The following is a 20,411-nucleotide window of genomic DNA, read 5'->3' as shown; positions in this document are numbered from 1 at the left end:
AAAGCACTTCGGTGAGCAACCCCACCTACCATTATTACAGTTGCACACATCACCCTGATTATAATGACGATGAGGTGATGCCATTTATACGCTTCACAACCCACAACCTTTCCCCACAGTGAACTCACCACGTGGAAGTATTGTGTACAGACAGTTTGTTATGCATTCTGTTAAATCCAATGATAGATATACTAATATCAATCATTTATTAAAAATATTCGAACCTATACACTATTCTGTCATTAAAGAACACCTATAAAACTTGAATGGTTAAAATAGAAAAAATAAAATAAATTTCCTTTTATTTTAATTAAATATATTTCCTATTATTTGATGGTGTTATACAATTAGATTTTTTCTTTAAAAATGTTACCAACTCCTTTATATTGAACTAGGATCATTAGACAAATTTGAGAGATTTTTTTGTCTTGGGTCGTAGGGTCGTTGGAAGTGAAGCGTTGCGACTCTTTTGTTCCCGCAGGAATCACGGGATTATTGAAAGATGTGAATCAAAAGTCTGGAGGTGAAAGAAAAAGAAGAAAAAACAGGGATAATTAGAGAGGCCTTCATCCCTGACTCGACCCAAGCACAAAGAAAAATCTGTCCTCTCGACTCACCTGGAAAAGTTCTCAAATCCATCCCACCCCCGATCATCTCACGGATCTGTAAATGGACATGAATGGTGACCTGCAGATTTCCTTAATTAACTGTCAAACTCAGTTGGCCCTTCTTAATTAGAAAGCGATATTTAATTAAATATATCTGATCAATTTATCTCACGGTGACATACGAATTTAACGAGGGAAAAATTATAGCGTTTGCGTTACGGTCTATACCGTAAAAGACAAATCAATTTGTAAGATAACATTTGTAAGAAGGACTAGACTAGATTTTTACATATTTGAAACTAGTTAGTGTAAATCGTTCCATAAGACATCAATTATCTATCACTCTGTCATTTAAAATTGGTGCAATGCGTGGTGTTCTTTATTAGATATTCTTACTTATTTTCAACAATTTGTAGTTTTGTCTTGTTCTCTTTTTCTTTTACGTTTTGTTTTGGGGTTAGGTATATTTTGTTATGTATGCATTGCAACTTGCTTGTCTACTCACTCAATCTCTCCCACTCTCACTATTTATCTATGTTACTATCTATTTTCCTAACATCCTTTCTTCTTCCTTTCTTTATATCTTTACCAATCCGTTGTCTAAATATATATATATAAAAGATATTACCTGTCTTTGCATCTTAGGTATCACTCTTTCTTTTTGATTTTTTCTTACTTTCTTTGTTATTTATTTCTCTCTATAGCCATGTCTATTTATCCTTCACCATTAATTTATCACTCTCTTTATCTATGCATATCATATTTATTTTTTACTATCTTTTTTCGTTTTTTTCTTTTAATTTTTATCTATCTATCATTCTTGCATTTTTCTTTCTCTCTTTATCTATCTATCTTTCCTCCTTTCCCTTTTTATTTAAATATCTTAGTATAGTTCTTCTTTTCTTTCTCTTTATCTATAAATCCATCTATTTTTCTTTCTTTCTCTTTTATTTATATCTCAATCTCATGTCACTTTTCCTTTTTTTCCTTAGTTTCTACCTATCTTTTTCCTTTTCTTATTTTCTCTTTAACTCTACCATCCATCTATCTGCCCCTCTCTCACTCTATCTATCTTCATTTCTTATTTCTTTCATTATTTATTTATCTATCTTATTGTCTCTCCCTTCTATCCTACCTCTCTCATTTTCTTTACAAAATATAATTATATTGACTGATCGACCTCTGGGTGGCGGAATGAAAGTTTCCTAGCAGTAAATACTTGTATTTCTTTATACATTGTTTCTGTACCATTTAGTAAATAAATTATTATTCTTTTAGTGTAAAATATATCATAATTTTCAGCACAGTTCTTCTTAGCGTTTTACTGATTTTGAAAGTTAATTTAAAAATGTTGGATGTGGTAGTGCGTGTTCTACGAAGCCTCGCGTATTCTGAAGGCGAAAGTTAATACGCGCAGAAAGTAAAACGGAAAGTTGATATGTGAAGAAAAAATGTCTGTTTAATATAACACTAATAAATATTTTATAAAAAACTGATACCAAGGTAATACTTTTATGATAGACGCCGTGCCGTCTCCACTTCATCTGGCAGATACGGCAAAAAGCCCAGGAAGACAAGAAGTCGACGGTATGCAAATTACACTCGAATCGTTTCACTAATGGTCTCGCGTTACGATTTGGCGAGATATTAATTTGGCAGATAGTCTGATGATTGTTTTCTTTTGTTGACTATTCCCCACGCCAACGTTCCACAGGTGGTCTCGGCCCTCGCACGAAACCTTTGCAGTCCCTGGTCGCAATAAAGCGTCGGACAATAAACCCATCGCTATTTTTAAGCCACCGCCCACGTAAGTCGGCCACGGCGGTTTGCATGCCGTATTTGCATATCTAATTTTTAGCTGATTCAAGGTGAGAAGGTCGTTTTTCCGTCCTTGGCCGCCCTTGAGAAACATCGCGATATAATTGGACCTTACAAAGCGATTTTATTTAGTTCATGGCGATTACTAAAATTTTAAGTTTTAATAGTTTCTCTAAACAGCCATAATTCGACTAAATTCATAGTAGTAGATGATGGGGTTTGGTCTGCGAGTTGGCGAACTCATGTAGAACCGGCACACGGGCACTACTGAGTCTGTCTTCACTCGCGGGTTTTTTGTTCAGTGAAAAACTGAAGATGGCGTAATGCCGAAACGCGTTTGAATAACTCAAACAAAAAACCCGCGAGTGAAGACAGACCCAGTAGTGCCCGTGTGCCGGTTCAACATAAATTCATAGTGCCACGGTCTTAGTGCATAGCTAAGCTTTCTTGTCGTTTGTTCTAGATTGTTTCTTCTCATTACTCTCTCATTTGTAAAAACAGTGACCACTTACTTTTTGCATGAGAGAGTTCTTGGACAGCTCTAGTTTTGACTTTGACATCGTGGAAGAAAACCCTAGTCTTTGCCCAAACCAAATAATTTTCCAATTTTCCTTTGGGAATTTGAGTACCTTCATCGGGGCCACTTTTTGGATTGTTTTGTGTGTTAATAGCCTTTCTCCATATATCAGTACCTCAAATGGGACATGTCATCACATCCACACAAGTACAGACCCGATGTCTCTGTCCCTTCTGGAGAAAAGCCAATTAATTTCCTTCTCAGAATAACCCATTTTCTTATAGAGATTTGAGATAGTTGTTTCTAGAACAAACGTGATATGTCTAGACTTATCAATAATCACACTATTGTGCCAAAAGTAATTTAAAAAGAAGTGAGTGATAAGATATTAACAGAGAATGAAGAAAATAATGGAAATATGAGAAAAAAAGAAAAAAGAGAAGGAGAGAAACAAAGAGAATGAGAGAGAGGGGGAATGATAGAGACGGAGAGTGAGTGAGTGAGTGAGTGAGTGAGTGAGTGAGTGAGTGAGTGAGTGAGTGAGTGAGTGAGTGAGTGAGTGTGAGAGAGAGAGAGAGAGAGAGAGANGAGAGGGAGGGAGAGAGGGAGGGAGAGAGGGAGGGAGAGAGAGAGGGAGAGAGAGAGAGAGAGAGAGAGAGGAGAGAGAGAGAGTAGGAGGAATTTTTTTGTTAACAAAAGTTTGTTTCTAAATAATCGGCCTGATAATCGAGGTCAGTATGAGATTTATTCACGCAATAGTTCAATTATATTTTCATCATTCAGGGGGCCCTAAGCACTATAAAATCAATAAAATTAGAGACCCATTGATAGAACTAACTGTGTTATTAAAAACATCGTATAATGTTTTAACAGGTTATAAAGGATAAGATGAAATCAGGAGAAAACTTAATACAATTATTATGGTATACAGATGGCTTCAAAATAGATGAAAAACCCGAATTAGGTATATTCAGTGCAAGCCCCAAACAGGATCAATCAAACTCATTAGGGAAGTCCATCCCAATGTAACGTAGAAAATCTTAAAAGGGTCTAGCAGAAAAACTAGCCAGAGGAGGATCTGCGAGACTATATAAATGGTATAACATTGGGATAACAAGATCAACCATAGACTCCTCCAACACAAAGTAGTCCCACAATATGAGAAGTGGACGAACTTTCGCCAGATTTGTAACGCAGTTAGTAAACCCACGGTTAAAAGACTATTAAGGAAAGGATTATTAATATTTTTTTAATTAATGATAAACTTAGTCTAGATTTTCCGTTATAAAAGAAAGTGAGCTTCTTCCACGGATTGACCTTACGAACGCTATTCGCCCCTCGGATCTACAATATTTCTATAACTTTCCAAACGTCTCGTGCGGAAAAGTTAACAGCCTTTTATTGTTACAGGCCATTTTCTCTTAAATTTTCTAGAGCTTATCTCCGGTTTACCGAGTAGATTTTAATTTCACTTCTGTCGTTTTTTTCAGGCGAGACTTGCATTCCGTTCGCGAACTGTCGTCCGGTACTTTCTAAGAAATTCCTTTTAAACAGACGATACCTGGCAAGGGAAACAAAATCGTGTTTGAACGCAATGATTAACGCTCCAAGGTAAATGATTAACAATTAATACAAATTTAATGACTTGATACTGACATGCCAGTGAAAAATTATTTATAAGTAGAATGCTGTTTGTAAAAGCTTACCAAAAGAATATATTTCCCCTGCCCAAGAACATAAATCCTGGCAAAGAACAATTTCAAGCTTTAAATTTAAAATAGTCCACGGTAAATCACTCGAGGAATAGCGGAAATGGAAAGCTTTCCACTAGAGTGACGTTGTTACACATTTAAGAGAATCTGCTTTTAAGGGAAGTTTTGATCAATTTCTAAGAATGGCGGGGAGAAAAGTCGTTCCTTTATAACAACGAGCAGAGAAAGTAAAACAAACCATCATCAACAAACGATCTGTTGATCTTGGAATAATTATCTATGCGCGGCTTTCTTTACGTGACTTTCAATCTATCAAATAGTTCTACTAGCTAAATGCAGCTATCAAATAAAATTGGCTAGGATAAAAATTAACCTAATTTTTCTCCTTGAGTACTCTAGATATTTGCTCAATTAATTATACGCGATTTTTTGGAAATGATAATAGAGCATATATATATANTATATATATAATTAAGAGCAACATGATAAAAAATAATAAAAGTTGGTATTAACTCTAGATAATTCTTAGTTTCATAGTTAAATTCGTTAAGGCAAAAATTATTTATAGATGAGACATTGTAATATTCTAAAACAGTTCTGTTTAATTTTTAATTAAAAACAATTATTAATTTTTCATCGACCAAATAATTAAGACATGTTTAAATTAATTTGAATAAAACAATGACTACGTCTGATACAGATAATAGGAAATGTAATGCACGAACGTAATACGTATAATTTAAAACTTAATTAAGATTATCATATGGCGGGCTTTGTAAGAATGATTCACTCGACTTCTAAACAACTTCTTGAAGACTCGATATTCTCGCACGTCCGGCGCAATTTATTACTACCTTCGTCCATACCATAAAACCGTTCCGATGGAATCAATCTTAAAGTTCTGCTTGGTGGCGATTGAGTAAATCATCTCATTTAACGGCTAGAATTGAAATTTATCAACGGAAAACAGAGAATTTACAATTTATACGCAACAAATTTTACTCTGCACCAAAAGAGGTTTGTGAAATAAAATAAAAAAATAAAGGAGTTTCTTGTTTTTATAGATTTCGGCCCAACAATTTCTGGCGCGTCCGCAAAAACTTGTGGGACCGTTATCCTGGTAGATATCTCCTTGCAATAGTCAATCCTAATCGTTTTTTTCAATTGCATACTTCAATTGCTCCAATTGTTACCATTTTTTTCTCTAGAATTAAGGTTTCGGTTGTACAAATGATGCTTATAATAAAGCAGCCCTTTCAATGCCACCAAATGCACATTATATTGTAATCCGGTTTTTGGAGCTGTTAACGGTGGGTCGTTTTCCTCAAGACTTTCCTCTCTGGACCCAGGCAATGGACGTACTTTTCATCCCCTGTTTTTAATCTTTTGAATGGTACGAATCAATTAAATGTTGGAGAGTACTGCAGATGGAGATGCGGTCCGATATATTTGTCTCTGAAATCATAGATCGCTCCGACAACATATCCAGCTTTTTTCGGATGCATTGCAACGCTTGTATGTTACACGCTCTTTTCCGTTACACCTTTATTCTTATGTAATTCAAAAACATTACAGAAAACTGAAGCGTTATCAACCAATTGTTATTATTTTTAATAATAGAACTATCATAGAAGGAAGAATTTGAATTTCTGATCGTGAAGTAAGTCCGTAGCGTTTTTAATGGTTAATTCAATAAAAATTTCAAGTACCTATAAACAAATTTAATCAACAATTTATGAACCATTTTGTTCCACTACCTGTTTTCTAAAGTCCTCAAGTTAAATAAAGTTCTCCGTTTTAAAATAATTTTGAAGTTCCCGGAATAAGTATCAAATGGGAAATTTACGAATTATAAACGGAGGTTTGCTGCGTGTTCTCCAAGATTTCCTCTCTGAACCCTATTGTAAAGAACCAATTTTTGTTTTCCGATTATCAACTTTTCATAAATGGGTCGTTTAAATTGCTTTTTAGAAAGGAATCGCAATTGGTGTTGTATTTAGTCAACACGAGGGACCAATAAATTGGACAGCTCTAAGATGCGATGAAACGCTCGTATGAGACGTCTCACTTCAATGTGTTCGAGTGTGGGTTATTTGTGACAAAAGCTTGAATTTTGTCATCATCGACAATCGAACGACGACCAGAGCCTTTAAGTGTTCTAAATCAAAATTTCCGCTTCCGAATATTTCAAAACACTTACGGAATGTTTTCTCAGCACTGTTCACACCAAACAAAAAACTTTTAACCAACAAATTATGAGAATGCACTTTTTTCCTCAATTTTAACTCAACGAAACTACCAAATAAAAAACACCTTAACCAATCCCTCTACTGAGTGGGTAAACAGACTAAATAAACATTGCTTCAAAACAAAAGCGATAAAATAGAATTAACGTAAAACACTGTGGATTTATTTTACAAACCAATATATCGACAAGAAAGAAGATAGAACTTTAAACAAAATGAAACAACTGAATGAACTTCAGCGACTTTTAAAATTCTACCTATTTAAAATTAATCGATCTTTTTCGTTTTATAATGCGGTAATAAACTGTTCACTTTTATCTGTCGTCCCATTTAATAAATGACTATGTTCAATATAAAAAATCAAAATTAAATTATTTCGAAAGTGACGTATAATAGGGTGCCTACTTAGAAATACAAGAATTTGCGAGTATAATCACAAAAAAAAAAAAAAAAATGACGAAGGATTATCCTTAAAGAAAATTGCGAACCAGAATCCTGGATCGCAGAAAAGTCCTCTTCGCAATAATATTGACCACTCGGAGGTGGCTCACAGCGCGGATCCTTTTTGAATTATTTGGCCGAGTCGAAAGGTAGTTCTTTTTGGAAACAAAAATCTCATAAGCTTGTTTTTCTAGATGTAAAACATTTTCTATTATGTAAATAAGCCCGCAGCTATTAAATCAACACTGGTTAGTAATCACCTTTCGCAATTTTTAGCAATGTTCGGTGTTAAATTAAATCAAATTATGTGATGATGTAACACATTTATCGCTACATAAAACCGACTGCTCGTTAATCATTCTTCTGCCGACTAAAATTGTCTGCGTGAATAGTCTTTCTCACAAAAAAGATTAAAAGATTGGCTAAATTTTTGAGATATAGAGATATAAATTATTGACTATTCAAATCGCTTAATTAAGCGAAAATACCATAGTTTGCCCAACATTTATTATTTTGATCACTTCAAAACAAATGTTATAAAAGGCCAAAAGAAAAATTGATCAAGTTTGATCAAAATTCGTAATGACTGTAATGGTTAAACCTATATTCACTAGCACTATTTTCAAATGGTGAAACTAAATGCCAAATTGGTCAAGCGGACCACGAAACTAGTGAATTTACTAAATGTCATACTTTTTCGGAACTATTTTATTAATCCAAACCATACAACTTATTTTACATGGAATCAAGTCGTTACTTTTAACTAACTAAAAACCTTTTGCAATAGCAAAACAATAATGCATAAAAAAATAATACCTAATACTGAAGAATGTCAGCTACTTTTCAAATTTAACCTTATAATATTATGCCTGCAACAATTTTAATTTTAGGCTTCTATCCGACGTGTTTTTAATAACCATCATAACTAATTTAATAACTGAATGCTCATTTTCGTTTAAGTTAAAGCCTTAAAAATAGAAGGTTGTCATTGATTTCCCCCAAGGAGACATAAAAGTTTCAAACTTTCGTGATGTTGCATGGAAAATAAATGCAAATTTTGACCTTTACTAGAATCCCTTGTTGGTTCATTAATCATTAACAGTCTTAAAAAGCGTCTAGAAAAGATGCATTCTTTAGGAATACGATACAAAGCATCTAAAACAACAAAAAAGGCAAAGATTTAATTTGTCCACTACTGTCGAACATTATTTGATTTTAGTGTAATATTATAATATAGCCGAAGGTCGTGGGTTCGAATCTCGCTCGTGACATTAACTTTTCAACATTACATAAAAAGAATAATTAAGTGAAAAAAGTAATTTAGTCAATTAAACCACTAAAACATAATGGATTATTATAATTTAAATACTTGATCTATGTTGTATTTATTCATATTTTAACAATCAATTATTGCATAAAATTGCAGTAATAAATCTTTTATAGTATATTCTATTGATTCCTCTCGCATTTCATGGTAATTATCTCAGGATTAACGACGGAACAACTTAGTAAAACGACTACTGGATGAAAAAAAAGTGTCTAAAAGTGTACTAATGCTCGCAATAATTAAACTACGAGCAAGAGTTATTCAAAACAAAATATTACAAAACGTCCCCTATCTAACTTTTTCCTCGCAGGGGTATTTATTTATCATCTTTTGGTTGTAAGCCAGTTATTAAAGGAAGTTGGATTCATCTTCGCAAATTCATTTTATACTAAGATAACTAATGCTTAATGATGATAAATTTTATCTGATTTTCTTTTTAAATTTATTCTTGAAAACGTTGAATATATTTATTTAAAATACTAAGTGTAGTCAAATCATAACTTGGATTTAAAATAGTGAAATGCTGCGACAAAATTTTTTGCACGTTTATTCACACTCCTCTTCCTTTCTAAGTATCTATACTTCTCCCTTCTCTCTTTCTATATCTATTTCTTTTTTTTTCTTTCTTTATCTATGTATAAATCTTTCTCTCTCTCTCTCTCTCTCTCTCTCTCTCTCTCTCTCCCTCCCTCTATTATCACTATTCTCCTCTATGTTGTTCTCTTTTCGTCTATCAATCTTCCTTTTTCTTTCTCCTTTTATCTATCACCTATCTTACTCTCTCTCATTCTCTAACTCTCTGTTTATCTATCTATCAACCTTTTTTCTCCCTTTATACATCTGTCATCTATCTTTCTCACACTCGCCGTGAGGTCTATTTATCTTGCTTCTTTTTCTTCCATCTATCTTTATCTATCTGTCTCTATATTATCACATCTCTCACTACCTTCTCCTATCTCTCAATTTATCTATCTATATATCTACATTTTTCTTTCTTTCTTAATAGTTCTATTTATCTATTAATCTTCCTTTCTCTCTTTATCTATCTATATATCTTTCTCTCTCACATTCTCTCAATCTCTGTTTATGTATTTACCTTTTGTTCTGTTTTTCTTAGTTTTGTCTTTATCTTTTTATTTATATATCAATCTTATTTGTTTTTCATTAGTATTTTATTCGTATTTTATTACATTAACGATTTTCTTCATTGTTCTAATGCGTCTGAATTGACTACATTCCTTGGTCAAAACGTTTTAGAACTACCAGAGAATTTAGGCGACGCATTAGAAACTTAGGACTTGGATATATAAAAGTTTTCGTACATACATGTGTCGCTGTCGTTTCTCAGAAAACAATTTCCCACGAGGACTCCCTTCGCCAATCTGGCGCTAAACCCAACATACACACGTGATTGGCCAAGTTTCGATCGATTTAATAAAGTGGAAACTGTTTGTAGCTGGTACATTTCAATTTCTAAACCAATTGGTTTTTATTCCGGCCAGCATCCAATTATTTCCTCAGAAACGTTCCAGGAATTGGGAAGTGATTATCGGGTAGAACGAGTAAACGGGATATGGAGACTTTTTAACTAGATCATCTTCCAGAATGCTCTTTATGACATTCCTTTTCCAAATAAGTTTAGCCATCACATCTCCTTATAGGGGATTTTATTAGTACATTTTCCCCGTTTCCGCCAACCAAGGAATTTGACGATTCATTTACTCCAACAAGCTCATTGATCTTCAATGTCAATATCCGGTTGATACTTACATCTAGCCGAATATGTAAACTTTTGAGTAGACTAAAGACATTGCTATATTTAAGCACAGTCTAGATATGTATTTTATTTTCTGAAAAATTTGAAACTTTATCTTTTTCCATAAATTTAACCTTACCTATTACCAATTCAACCAAGCGCTTTTGAACATTATTGATTATGAGATCTGTCCATGTGCTATGCGTGGTGATGAACCTGCAATTTAGTCGTTATCGATCGTTTTGAACCTGAGTTTCGCCATCTTCGCAATCGACAGACCAAAATGATCAGTAAGAAACAAATTATATATTAACCACTGACTAAAATAATTGTTCGTGTGATTTTATTAGTAGTTTTTAGTAGCTGCGGTCATTCACATTGAATGATCTAAGATCTTTATTTGATCTTTTTGACTAAAGGACGAGGAAATTTAGCATGATTTATTCAAAAAGCAATTAACGCCAACAGTACTATAATTATGACAAGTTTCATTCATCATTTTATAAGTTTGGGTTAATATTATGACAAGAACGTTTCGGAAAGTAACAGGTGTAGGTTTCTGATGATTATTTACGACAATTTAAACAATTTTTAAAAAAATAAAAGATCCATATTTTTTGAGTTTCATTCATTTCTGACGAGGACATATCAAAAGATATTTATTTCAATTTATGAAAGATATTTATTACAATTATTTCGATAGGGGATTACTTATCTATTGTAACTCGGAACGTCGAAAGATAAATTTACATAAAACCGTCCAAAATATAAAAATAAAGTCATTTGTTGATGATTAAACTCCCATATAAAAAATACGGTTCTAAACGTCTGATAAAATTTTACACTCTTCAGTTAATTGTCATAAGTATTTTAAAAAAAATTGCACGTATATTCAGCCGAAAGTAATTAAATTCTAAATTAATTACAGCTAAACTCACCGTCAAAGATCTTCGAATGAAGTATTAATAAAATAACAAAAATTGAATCTACTTTGTATTCACCTTTTTGTCGTCATGCTCTTGAGAATTAGTGTTAGCGAACATTTTAATTAAATAATCTTGCACGGTCGTCATGCTCTAAAAATATAAATCATTAATCTGCATTAGTGACAAATACATTTCTAATATGTTATTTTATTTGTACTTCAAAGTTTTTAAGATTAACATTACTAAAAAAGTATAGCTCTGGTTAAACAGGAGAGTTTAACATTCAATTTGGGTGTTGCGGACGAGGGGTCCATTTTCAATAATTTTTTTTTTGCAAATTTTTATCAATTAAAATTCTATGGGGTATTGCAGGATTTGTACCCAGAACCGCTAACGTATCAATACAAGTCGAAATCCCAAACGAACAATATTTGAACTACACCGCTGTTCACAGTTTAGCATTACTAAAAACATTTTAATTTTTCTTTAAAATGGAAACTGCCCAAGGTTCCATGTTTTGAAAACATGGAAGAAAATTGAAAATTATCAAACGATATAACTTTAAAATTTAACGAGATACTTTCCCTGAATATTCGAGATTTGGAATAATCTACACTTTTATTACACAATAACCGCCTGACAATTAGTTTTGTAAAATTTTTCTATTAATTATAATTATTAATATAACGATTGATGCATTTTTATTGAAAACAATGGGATATGAAATTGACTCGATCAAATTTGACAAGTTGATCCCGATTGGGTTTTAATACCATTGTCACAAGATTTTTATTTTAAAATATTACTAGGTTTTAAATTGAATCGATCGACAATAATCACCTGGTGGGTAAAATGTTTCTCTAAATCAGCCATAGAGTTGTCAGGGTAACGTACGTAATTGAATTGTCCGTCTATCTGCAGAAACTGAAAAAATGGTATTATTCCTATTTGTTACAGGGACGATTTTTATCCGTTTAGTAATTTTTGACTTAATTGTGCTTGCAATAGATTTTTTCTACTTACACAAACAGGCATCTATTTAACATTAAACTATTCATAGTATAGTTTAAAAGAAGATTTAGAAGGGCATTAATAATTTCAGGAAATCCGGAATTACCCATTTGGGCTGCTGAAGATGGCCGAATAGCCCGAAATATCCAAAAAATGAAAAATCACGATTTCTTGGATTTATTAATACCCTTAATCAATATCATTTTGTTAAACAGTTTTCTCAAGGAAATGATAGTAATGACAATGACAAATGACAGTCTGCAAACATAAATTGATTCAAAGTTCATCAGTCATAGATTACTGCTCACATATAAGAGTACGGGATAGACATAAAATGCGTTGCATTAAATACTGCCTTTGATTTGTGTTAAAAAACTACTAAACAATAAATTTAATCCTTGTGTTATAATCATTTTTTTATATAAAAAATAAATAGCCATCTACTACTAAAAGATATTTCGACTGGGCAATTATTCTTTAACTATGAATATGACTATAATATTAGTGCTAATTATAAGTAAGGGTGGGAAGCTGTCAGTACAATTGAAAAAACAATTTAAGATGTAAAATATTGATATGTACTGCCCAAATTATTCAACATTTGGCCGAGTTTGAAACTGATTTATAAATCAACTTTATAAATATGAAAGGCTTAAAACAACTGTTTTCAACTTAAATTAAATTATTTGGTGTATAATCAATCACCTTTTCAGACATTTTATGACTGGTAGTTGTCGCCTAGAAAAAAAACTTTAATTATAGAAACGTCATTACAATCTATTGAATAATGTTAAAACAAATAAGAATTTAGATTTAAAAATTCGATCTAAATCACCTTCGTCGTGGAAACCGTCTTAGGAGAAAAACGAGTTGTACTTTTCTGAAAAACAAATCTAATGTGTTCTGATGTTGAAATAATAATAAACAATAAGTTTAATTTTGCTGTAATTACCCTCCACCATTTAGGGGAAAATGCCGCTAACTGAGCAAAACGAAAGAGCTGAAAAATAAATAATTGTAATTGAGTCATGGAAAGTTTATACTAAATTATCCATATTTTATGCAATTTCTTAAATAATATATTGCACGGTATGCATCAGCTGTTTACAGAAATTCAAATATTACGGTCGTTTATCATTAATACTCTACATAGAATAACTTACCGGGTAATTTACCATGGCGAGTAATAAATTTAAAAAAAAATTAACAAAGTTGAATTGATTGTTATTTTTGATAAAAACGCTTTAGAATTTTGTACTACGTACTGTTTAGAGTTTTTACTAACTTAGAATCATATTTAACTATCCGATCTACAATCACCTTGGTTGGTGCTGGTTTTCGGTAAATCTTTGTAGAAGACAAACGACGAGTAAATTTATCTTGAACGAATTTCGTGGTCTGAAAAAGAGATCGCATATTCGCATAATGTTACTGAAAAAACATATTGTACACCAAAATGTTGATAGTGCCTCGGTATTTTCATACAACTAAACGAATTAAATGAAAAATTTCCGATTTCCAAATTCACCTGAGGTACTGGTTCCGTTTTGGAAAAAGAGCGCGTCGAGGAAGGAAAATGAACCACTGTGGTCGTCTGAAAAAATGTCTCAAAAAATATTATAATATGCTAACCTATATAAAACTAAAATTTTCCGTTTTTAATTCACCTCTGGTACAGATTGCGTTTCTGATGAAGCGTTCGTACTGAAATTGACATGAACATTTGTGGTGTTCTAAAAAACAAATATGTAATATTGGCTTAAAACTTGTAAGAATGGGTATAATAAATTTATTTTTTATAACATTATACCTGTGGTCCTAAAGTTATTTCGGAATAAGTCGATGTCGAAGTAGAAAGATGACTGATATTGTCATGAACGATTGTCGTGTTCATTTTCATGGAAATCGTAGTAACGTTGGTCTATTTCAAAACATTAATATTCCAAAACATATTATAAAGAAATTGCTTATATAATAACTATGTTACCACCTTTTCTACTAATGGTTTAAAGGAATAAGTATGCGTTGAAGGAGAAAAATGACTGATATTAAAATTGACTGTCGTTGTAGCCTGCAAAATTGAATCCTGTTATAAAAGAAGAGACGTTGGATTTTGTTTATAAAAGAACAGTAGGTGCAGTATTTTAGATGTTCTGATTTCGAAATTAAGTATGTTTCTGCATTATCACCTATGGTACTAATGGTTGTTCATTATAACCCTTCGTCTCAGTAGAAAGATTACTGATAATGTCATGAACGATGGTCCCTGTCATATTCGTGAAAATGGTAGAAAGATTGGACTATTTCAAAATAATACCGCTCAAAAAATATTCTGTCGATATTGCATATAAATAAAATGATTATCACCTCTGGTATTAATGGTATTTCAGAATAATCTCATGTCATAGTAGAAAGGTGACTGATATTTTCAAGAACGATGGTCTGAGTACTTTTCATAAAAATGACAGAAAGGTTCGAATATTACAAAATATCGTTCGAAACTTATTATGTTTAAGTATCGTATCTAATAAAAATTATTATTACCTCCGCTACTACTGGTATTTCAGAATAAGCCAGTGTCACAGTAGAAAGACGGCTTATATTGCCATGATCGATTGTCGCTGTTACGTTCGTGAAACTGTTAGAAAAGCTTGGCTATTTAAAAAGAATTACTTTTCAAAACATATTCTCTAGATATTGCTTATAAATAAAATTATTATTACCTCTGGTACCAATGGTAACTCAGGATAAGTAGGCGTTACAGCAGAAAGGTGACTGATATTACCTTGAACGATTGTTGTTGTCATATTCTTCAAAATGGTAGAAAGGTTGGTCTGTTTCAAAATAATATCGTTGATGTTCTGTAGATATTGCTTATAAATGAAATTTTTACTACCTATCGTACTAATGGTAATTCCGAATAAGACGGTGTCATAGTCGATAGGTGACTGATATTGTCATGAACGATTGTCGCTGTTACGTTGGTGAAAGTGGTAGAAATGTTTGTCTGTTTAAAAAGAATTACTTTTCAAAACATATTCTGTAGATATTGCTTATCAATGAAATTATTACTACCTGTGGTACTAATGGTGACTCAAAATAAGACGGCGTCATAGTAGATAGGTGACTGATATTGTCAAAAACGATTGTTGTTGTCATATTCTTCAAAATGGTAGAAAGGTTGGTCTGTTTCAAAATAATATCGTTGATGTTCTGTAGATATTGCTTATAAATGAAATTTTTACTACCTCTGGTACTAATGGTAATTCCGAATAAGACGGTGTCATAGTCGATAGGTGACTGATATTGTCATGAACGATTGTCGCTGTTACGTTGGTGAAAGTGGTAGAAATGTTTGTCTATTTAAAAAAGAATTACTTTTCAAAACATATTCTGTAGATATTGCATATCAATGAAATTATTACTACCTGTGGTACTAATGGTGACTCAAAATAAGACGGCGTCATAGTAGATAGGTGACTGATATTGTCAAAAACGATTGTTGTTGTCATATTCTTCAAAATGGTAGAAAGGTTGGTCTGTTTAAAAAAGAATTACTATTCAAATCATATTCTATTGATATTGAGTATAATTAAAATTATTATAACCTCTGGTAATAATGGTATTTCGGGGTAAGCTGGCGTGGTTGTAGAAAGGTCACTGAAATTGTCATGAATAATTGTCGCTGTTACGTTAGTGAAAGAGGTATAAATGTTTGCCTATTTAAAAAGAATTACTTTTCAAAACATATTCTGTAGATATTGGGCAGAAATAAAATAGTTATTACCTCTGGTACTAACGGTATTTCCGAATAAGACGGCGTCATAGTCGGTAGGTGACTGATATTGTCATGAACGATTTTCGCTGTTACGTTGGTGAAAGTGGTAGAAATGTTTGTCTGTTTAAAAAGAATTACTTTTCAAAACTAATTCTGAAGACATTGCGCATATGTACAATTAAATTATTATTACCTCTGGTACTAATGGTATTTCAGAATAAGCCAGTGTCACAGTAGGAAGTTCACTGATATTGTCATGAACGGTTGTCGCTGTTATATTCGTGAAAATGTGAGAAATGCTTGTCTATTTAAAAAGAATTACTTTGCAAAACATATTGTGTAGATATTGCTTTTAATTGAAATTATTACTACTTCTGGTACTAATGGTATTTCATAATGAGCCGGCGTCACAGTAGAAAGAAGGCTGATATTATCAAGAAGAATAGTCGTAGAAATTGACGTAACGTTTTCCTATTTAAAATCAATAATTTTTTCAGAACATATACTATAGTAATTGGTATACTTTGCTATCACCTCCGGTGTTAATGGTTTATGGGAATAAGTAGGTATAGAAGTAGAAACATGACTGATTTTCTCGGGGACGATTGTTGTTGAAATTTTCATTAAAATCGTAGAAACATTGTTCTATTTAAACATTAATTTTCTAAAGAAATTGGTTTTATAATAACAATATTACCTCAGGCACTAATGATAATGCGGAATAACCGTAGGATGTGCGCGAAAATGGGTCATGTAAGGTTGAATTATTCTGAAACAAACACCTCATAGAATAATGTAATGCAATATTCGATGCGATAAGTAATGTAGAAATTTTCCAACTCCAAATATACTTCATCATCAGTCACTCATTACGGGATGAAGTATGTTTGAAGTAACACGTTGCCATATTCCTCCGATCAAATGCTACTAGAATTAAATCTAAATTTTCCATTTCTGATAACCGCTAGTACCGGTAGTATTTCTAAAATAGAACGTGCCGTAGTGGGAATGTGTGTATAATCTTCAAGACCGATAGTCAGAGTCTGAAAAATAAGTGTTTCGTTAAAACGTGGCTGTTAGTATAGTAAGAAAAATTAATTTGTACTAATGACATATTTAAAAAAAATGCGTATAGTTGAATTGTTATTACCTTTGGCACTAATGGTGTGACAGAATAGGCCGGCGTCGCAGTAGAAACTTCTGTCATTTTCGAAAAAATCTTAGAAATAGTTGTCTATTTAAAAGCATTAATTTTCAAAACATATTCTGAAGAAAGTGCGTATTATTATCACCTCCGGTGTTACTAGTTTAGAGGAATAAGTAGGCATCAGAGAAGAAATATCACTATTCTCTGGGACGGGATCGCGAAGACCGATTGACGTAGTCTGAAAAACAAATTCCACACTGTTATAATGTCGAAATTGCTGTACTATACAAAAATTAATTTCTTGGCAATTCGATCGGTTCGTTAGACGAAATGTTTCTCGTCGGTCCGTTCCCTGTGATTTTAATAACGGTGCTAGAAATTAAATTACAATTTTCGGTTTTGTAGTTACTCCTTCAACCGATTTCTTTTCAAAATAAAGCTTCGTAGTGGAAGGAAAAATACTGGCGGTTGACGTCTGAAAAACGAATAGCGTTTGTTAACCATTATATATATATTTTTATTCTATCACTCTCATTATTTTAATTGTATGTTTTATGCTAAAGTAGGAATAAAACGGTTTACTATTGTTGTATGCAATACTGCATGAACTGATTTAGATTTGCTCGAAGGACCGGATTTGATAAGAAATCTCATTTGGGAAAAAATCATAAATTGTTCGTTTCCCGCCCATACGTTTATTGTTAAAAAATTTTTTTCAGTTCATGAACGCATTTGCAACTATATATGTTAGATTAGATAAAATTATTGAATTTTCTACCATCCGGAGCGATCTGGCAATATTTTCTCATTAATAATACAATTTTTAACTTATTTTCAAATCCTTTACATCCCGATCATAATCACCTGAAAATAAAACACCTTCGTTGTTTGTGGCTCGTTAAATAGATTGAAATAGTTTTCTAAGCGTGTCCTGTTCTGAAAAAACAATTTAAATTGTTAATATTGCCCATTATATTTTTAAGGCTAATTAGTAAATATCTTGTATTAACTTATGCCAAAGAATAATAAAAATACTTCTAACAGATGTTAATTCATCTTCCAGAAATAAGATCATGATCTGGGCTGTGAATTAGGTAAAGGAAAAGTCGTTTCGACAGGCTAGGATGACTGGACAATTGTATAACTGGGAAAGCTGCAAATCTGGTTGCGTACCTAGACGGTTATGTCACGATCTTAATGAATCATAAATTTCATATTTGAAAATTGTTAAAATCAGGAAAACAACCTCTTGCACCAATTATGCAGACTGACATGACGAATAATTTCTAGGATTTTTTCTTCAAATGTGTACTAATGCTTCCTCCATGCAGCGGTTTACGTAATTTAAGATGTAAATATTTAAGATTTATTCCAACTTAATGCCCCAACTGTAGGAAAGGCAATACGAGATAAATAACACGTCTAAGTGAAGATTGAATGAAACAAAATCAACAAACGTAATACTATTTTGTACAACATACAAAAATCCCATAAATGTATAATCGTCATTTGTACACGAGAATATATAGTAATAAAGAAAAAGTATTGAAAAAAATCCAACCGCCCAATCCGATTAATGTAACAATTAAAATAATTTAATCTTTAAGATCGAAATTTTATAATGAAATGATAAATATCAATTCGTTTACATCGCTCACTTCATGACGCATCGTGTCTTCTAACGTAAATCGAGTATGTGTAAAAAAAAGTTATGCTTGGTTTAGGCTTTTCGCCGGTCGAAGAAACCATGCTTTTATCATCATTGATTGTTTTATTGCGTGTGCTGCGTACAACAAGATCAAAAAGATAGTTCATTCACCTGGGTCGATCGATGAATGGCAAGCATAATTAATACCGTACGTTTTTACGAAATGCGTGTGTGTCCTTTAAGCCTATCCTTTTATTTTCGTAGTACAAAAGTACCTGAAATATAGGGAGATGCCATCGAAAGCTCTTTGTGGAATGAACCAAGTTGAAATTTCAATCAAATTGTTTCTTTTTTTATTTGAGAAAAATGCCCGCGCTCAGATTCCACGTAAACAACTTTTCTGATTATTCTATTCTGACATTATTATGGCATTTATTTCCATCCAGGGATCGTCCAAAACCAACTAAACCGACGAATAAATCTTTAAGCCAGTGTTGTTTTCAATGTACACGAATGATCGGAAATAGTCGTTGGGTATATGGAAAGTTCATATTTATTCCATTAGAACCCAATTTTCTTTCAGAATACATTAGGTAGACTTCTAACTTTTATGTAGCATAACAAAATAATAAGCAGGATTCTTTTAAATGACAGTTAGATAAATAAAATCTTATAAAAACCAAAATAAATAAAATACGATCCAAATTCGATTTAAGCACCCTTTAAGGCCCTTAATTAGACATTTTTATTGGAGGTTACAATTGTATGCAAACGTGCGTGGGTGTGAAACAAGGCTAAATTTTAGTCTAATGTTGCTCTCAATATACACGGAAGATCGAAAATAGCCGTTTGGTATATGGAAAGTTCATATTTATTCCATCAGAATCGAATTTTCTCCAAGCATACAGCATTACTAGTCTCTTAACTTTTACATATATTAAGTGACTTTTAGATAGATAAAAACTTACAATAACAATTATTTTAAAAAAATCGATCCCAATTCCTTTTATGTACTCTTTAAGGCATAAATAGAACTTTTATAGGAATAAATATTGAGATTTTTGGATTGGTACTGACGGGACCAATTTTTTACTTTGATGTCTGATGCTCTTCATGTTAAAAATGCATAACCTCTGTATGTAATCCAATTTCAACAGTTTTAGAACCGTTGGAAAGTTGCATATCTCTTCTTCAAGTCTATGCTAACAACATTTAAATTTTATATCGTTACATGTAAGTAAGAAAAATAAGGACGAAATCTACAAAAATTTCAATTCTGGCTCTAAATTATTTCCGAACACCATGTATTATGGGTTTCAACCTAAATTCGCGTAGAAATATAGTTTCAAAGTTATCATCGTTTTTGTAAAACAACTCGAAGGCATTTGGAAGTTGAAAATGTTGTGGAAAAAATTATTTTTTGATAGAAAAAATTATATTTGAAACTTTCACACTTTGTTTTTATTAGTGCCGGGA

The 20,411-nt window shown here is 32.3% G+C and overlaps 1 protein-coding gene across 2 annotated transcripts in view; it reads right to left on the bottom strand.

Moving 5' to 3' along the window:
* LOC106662194 (mucin-3A-like) overlaps positions 1 to 20,411 on the bottom strand; it is a 110,635-nt gene that overhangs the window by 8,728 nt on the left and 81,496 nt on the right. The window contains exons 5-30 of one of the 2 annotated variants that reach the window (XM_024225008.1): positions 18,152 to 18,223; positions 17,676 to 17,762; positions 17,433 to 17,525; positions 17,291 to 17,374; positions 17,112 to 17,183; positions 16,838 to 16,909; positions 16,675 to 16,785; positions 16,510 to 16,611; positions 16,334 to 16,444; positions 16,150 to 16,260; positions 15,971 to 16,081; positions 15,791 to 15,901; positions 15,611 to 15,721; positions 15,438 to 15,548; positions 15,086 to 15,196; positions 14,907 to 15,017; positions 14,353 to 14,433; positions 14,173 to 14,283; positions 14,030 to 14,095; positions 13,891 to 13,956; positions 13,683 to 13,760; positions 13,315 to 13,362; positions 13,198 to 13,242; positions 13,068 to 13,100; positions 12,192 to 12,275; positions 11,427 to 11,501 (exon numbers count right to left, since the gene is read on the bottom strand). In XM_024225008.1, the coding sequence (XP_024080776.1) occupies positions 11,427 to 11,501; positions 12,192 to 12,275; positions 13,068 to 13,100; positions 13,198 to 13,242; positions 13,315 to 13,362; positions 13,683 to 13,760; positions 13,891 to 13,956; positions 14,030 to 14,095; positions 14,173 to 14,283; positions 14,353 to 14,433; positions 14,907 to 15,017; positions 15,086 to 15,196; positions 15,438 to 15,548; positions 15,611 to 15,721; positions 15,791 to 15,901; positions 15,971 to 16,081; positions 16,150 to 16,260; positions 16,334 to 16,444; positions 16,510 to 16,611; positions 16,675 to 16,785; positions 16,838 to 16,909; positions 17,112 to 17,183; positions 17,291 to 17,374; positions 17,433 to 17,525; positions 17,676 to 17,762; positions 18,152 to 18,223 (2,268 nt within the window). The remainder of the gene's footprint in view (positions 1 to 11,426; positions 11,502 to 12,191; positions 12,276 to 13,067; positions 13,101 to 13,197; positions 13,243 to 13,314; positions 13,363 to 13,682; positions 13,761 to 13,890; positions 13,957 to 14,029; positions 14,096 to 14,172; positions 14,284 to 14,352; positions 14,434 to 14,906; positions 15,018 to 15,085; positions 15,197 to 15,437; positions 15,549 to 15,610; positions 15,722 to 15,790; positions 15,902 to 15,970; positions 16,082 to 16,149; positions 16,261 to 16,333; positions 16,445 to 16,509; positions 16,612 to 16,674; positions 16,786 to 16,837; positions 16,910 to 17,111; positions 17,184 to 17,290; positions 17,375 to 17,432; positions 17,526 to 17,675; positions 17,763 to 18,151; positions 18,224 to 20,411) is intronic. The other variant, XM_024225009.1, reaches the window with a different exon arrangement.

The sequence above is a fragment of the Cimex lectularius genome, unplaced genomic scaffold, assembly GCF_000648675.2.
Source record: "Cimex lectularius strain Harlan isolate CLEC.00 unplaced genomic scaffold, Clec_2.1 scaffold19, whole genome shotgun sequence".
Classification (NCBI taxonomy): Eukaryota; Metazoa; Arthropoda; class Insecta; order Hemiptera; family Cimicidae; genus Cimex; species Cimex lectularius.
This window is presented reverse-complemented; position numbering and strand designations above follow the sequence as displayed.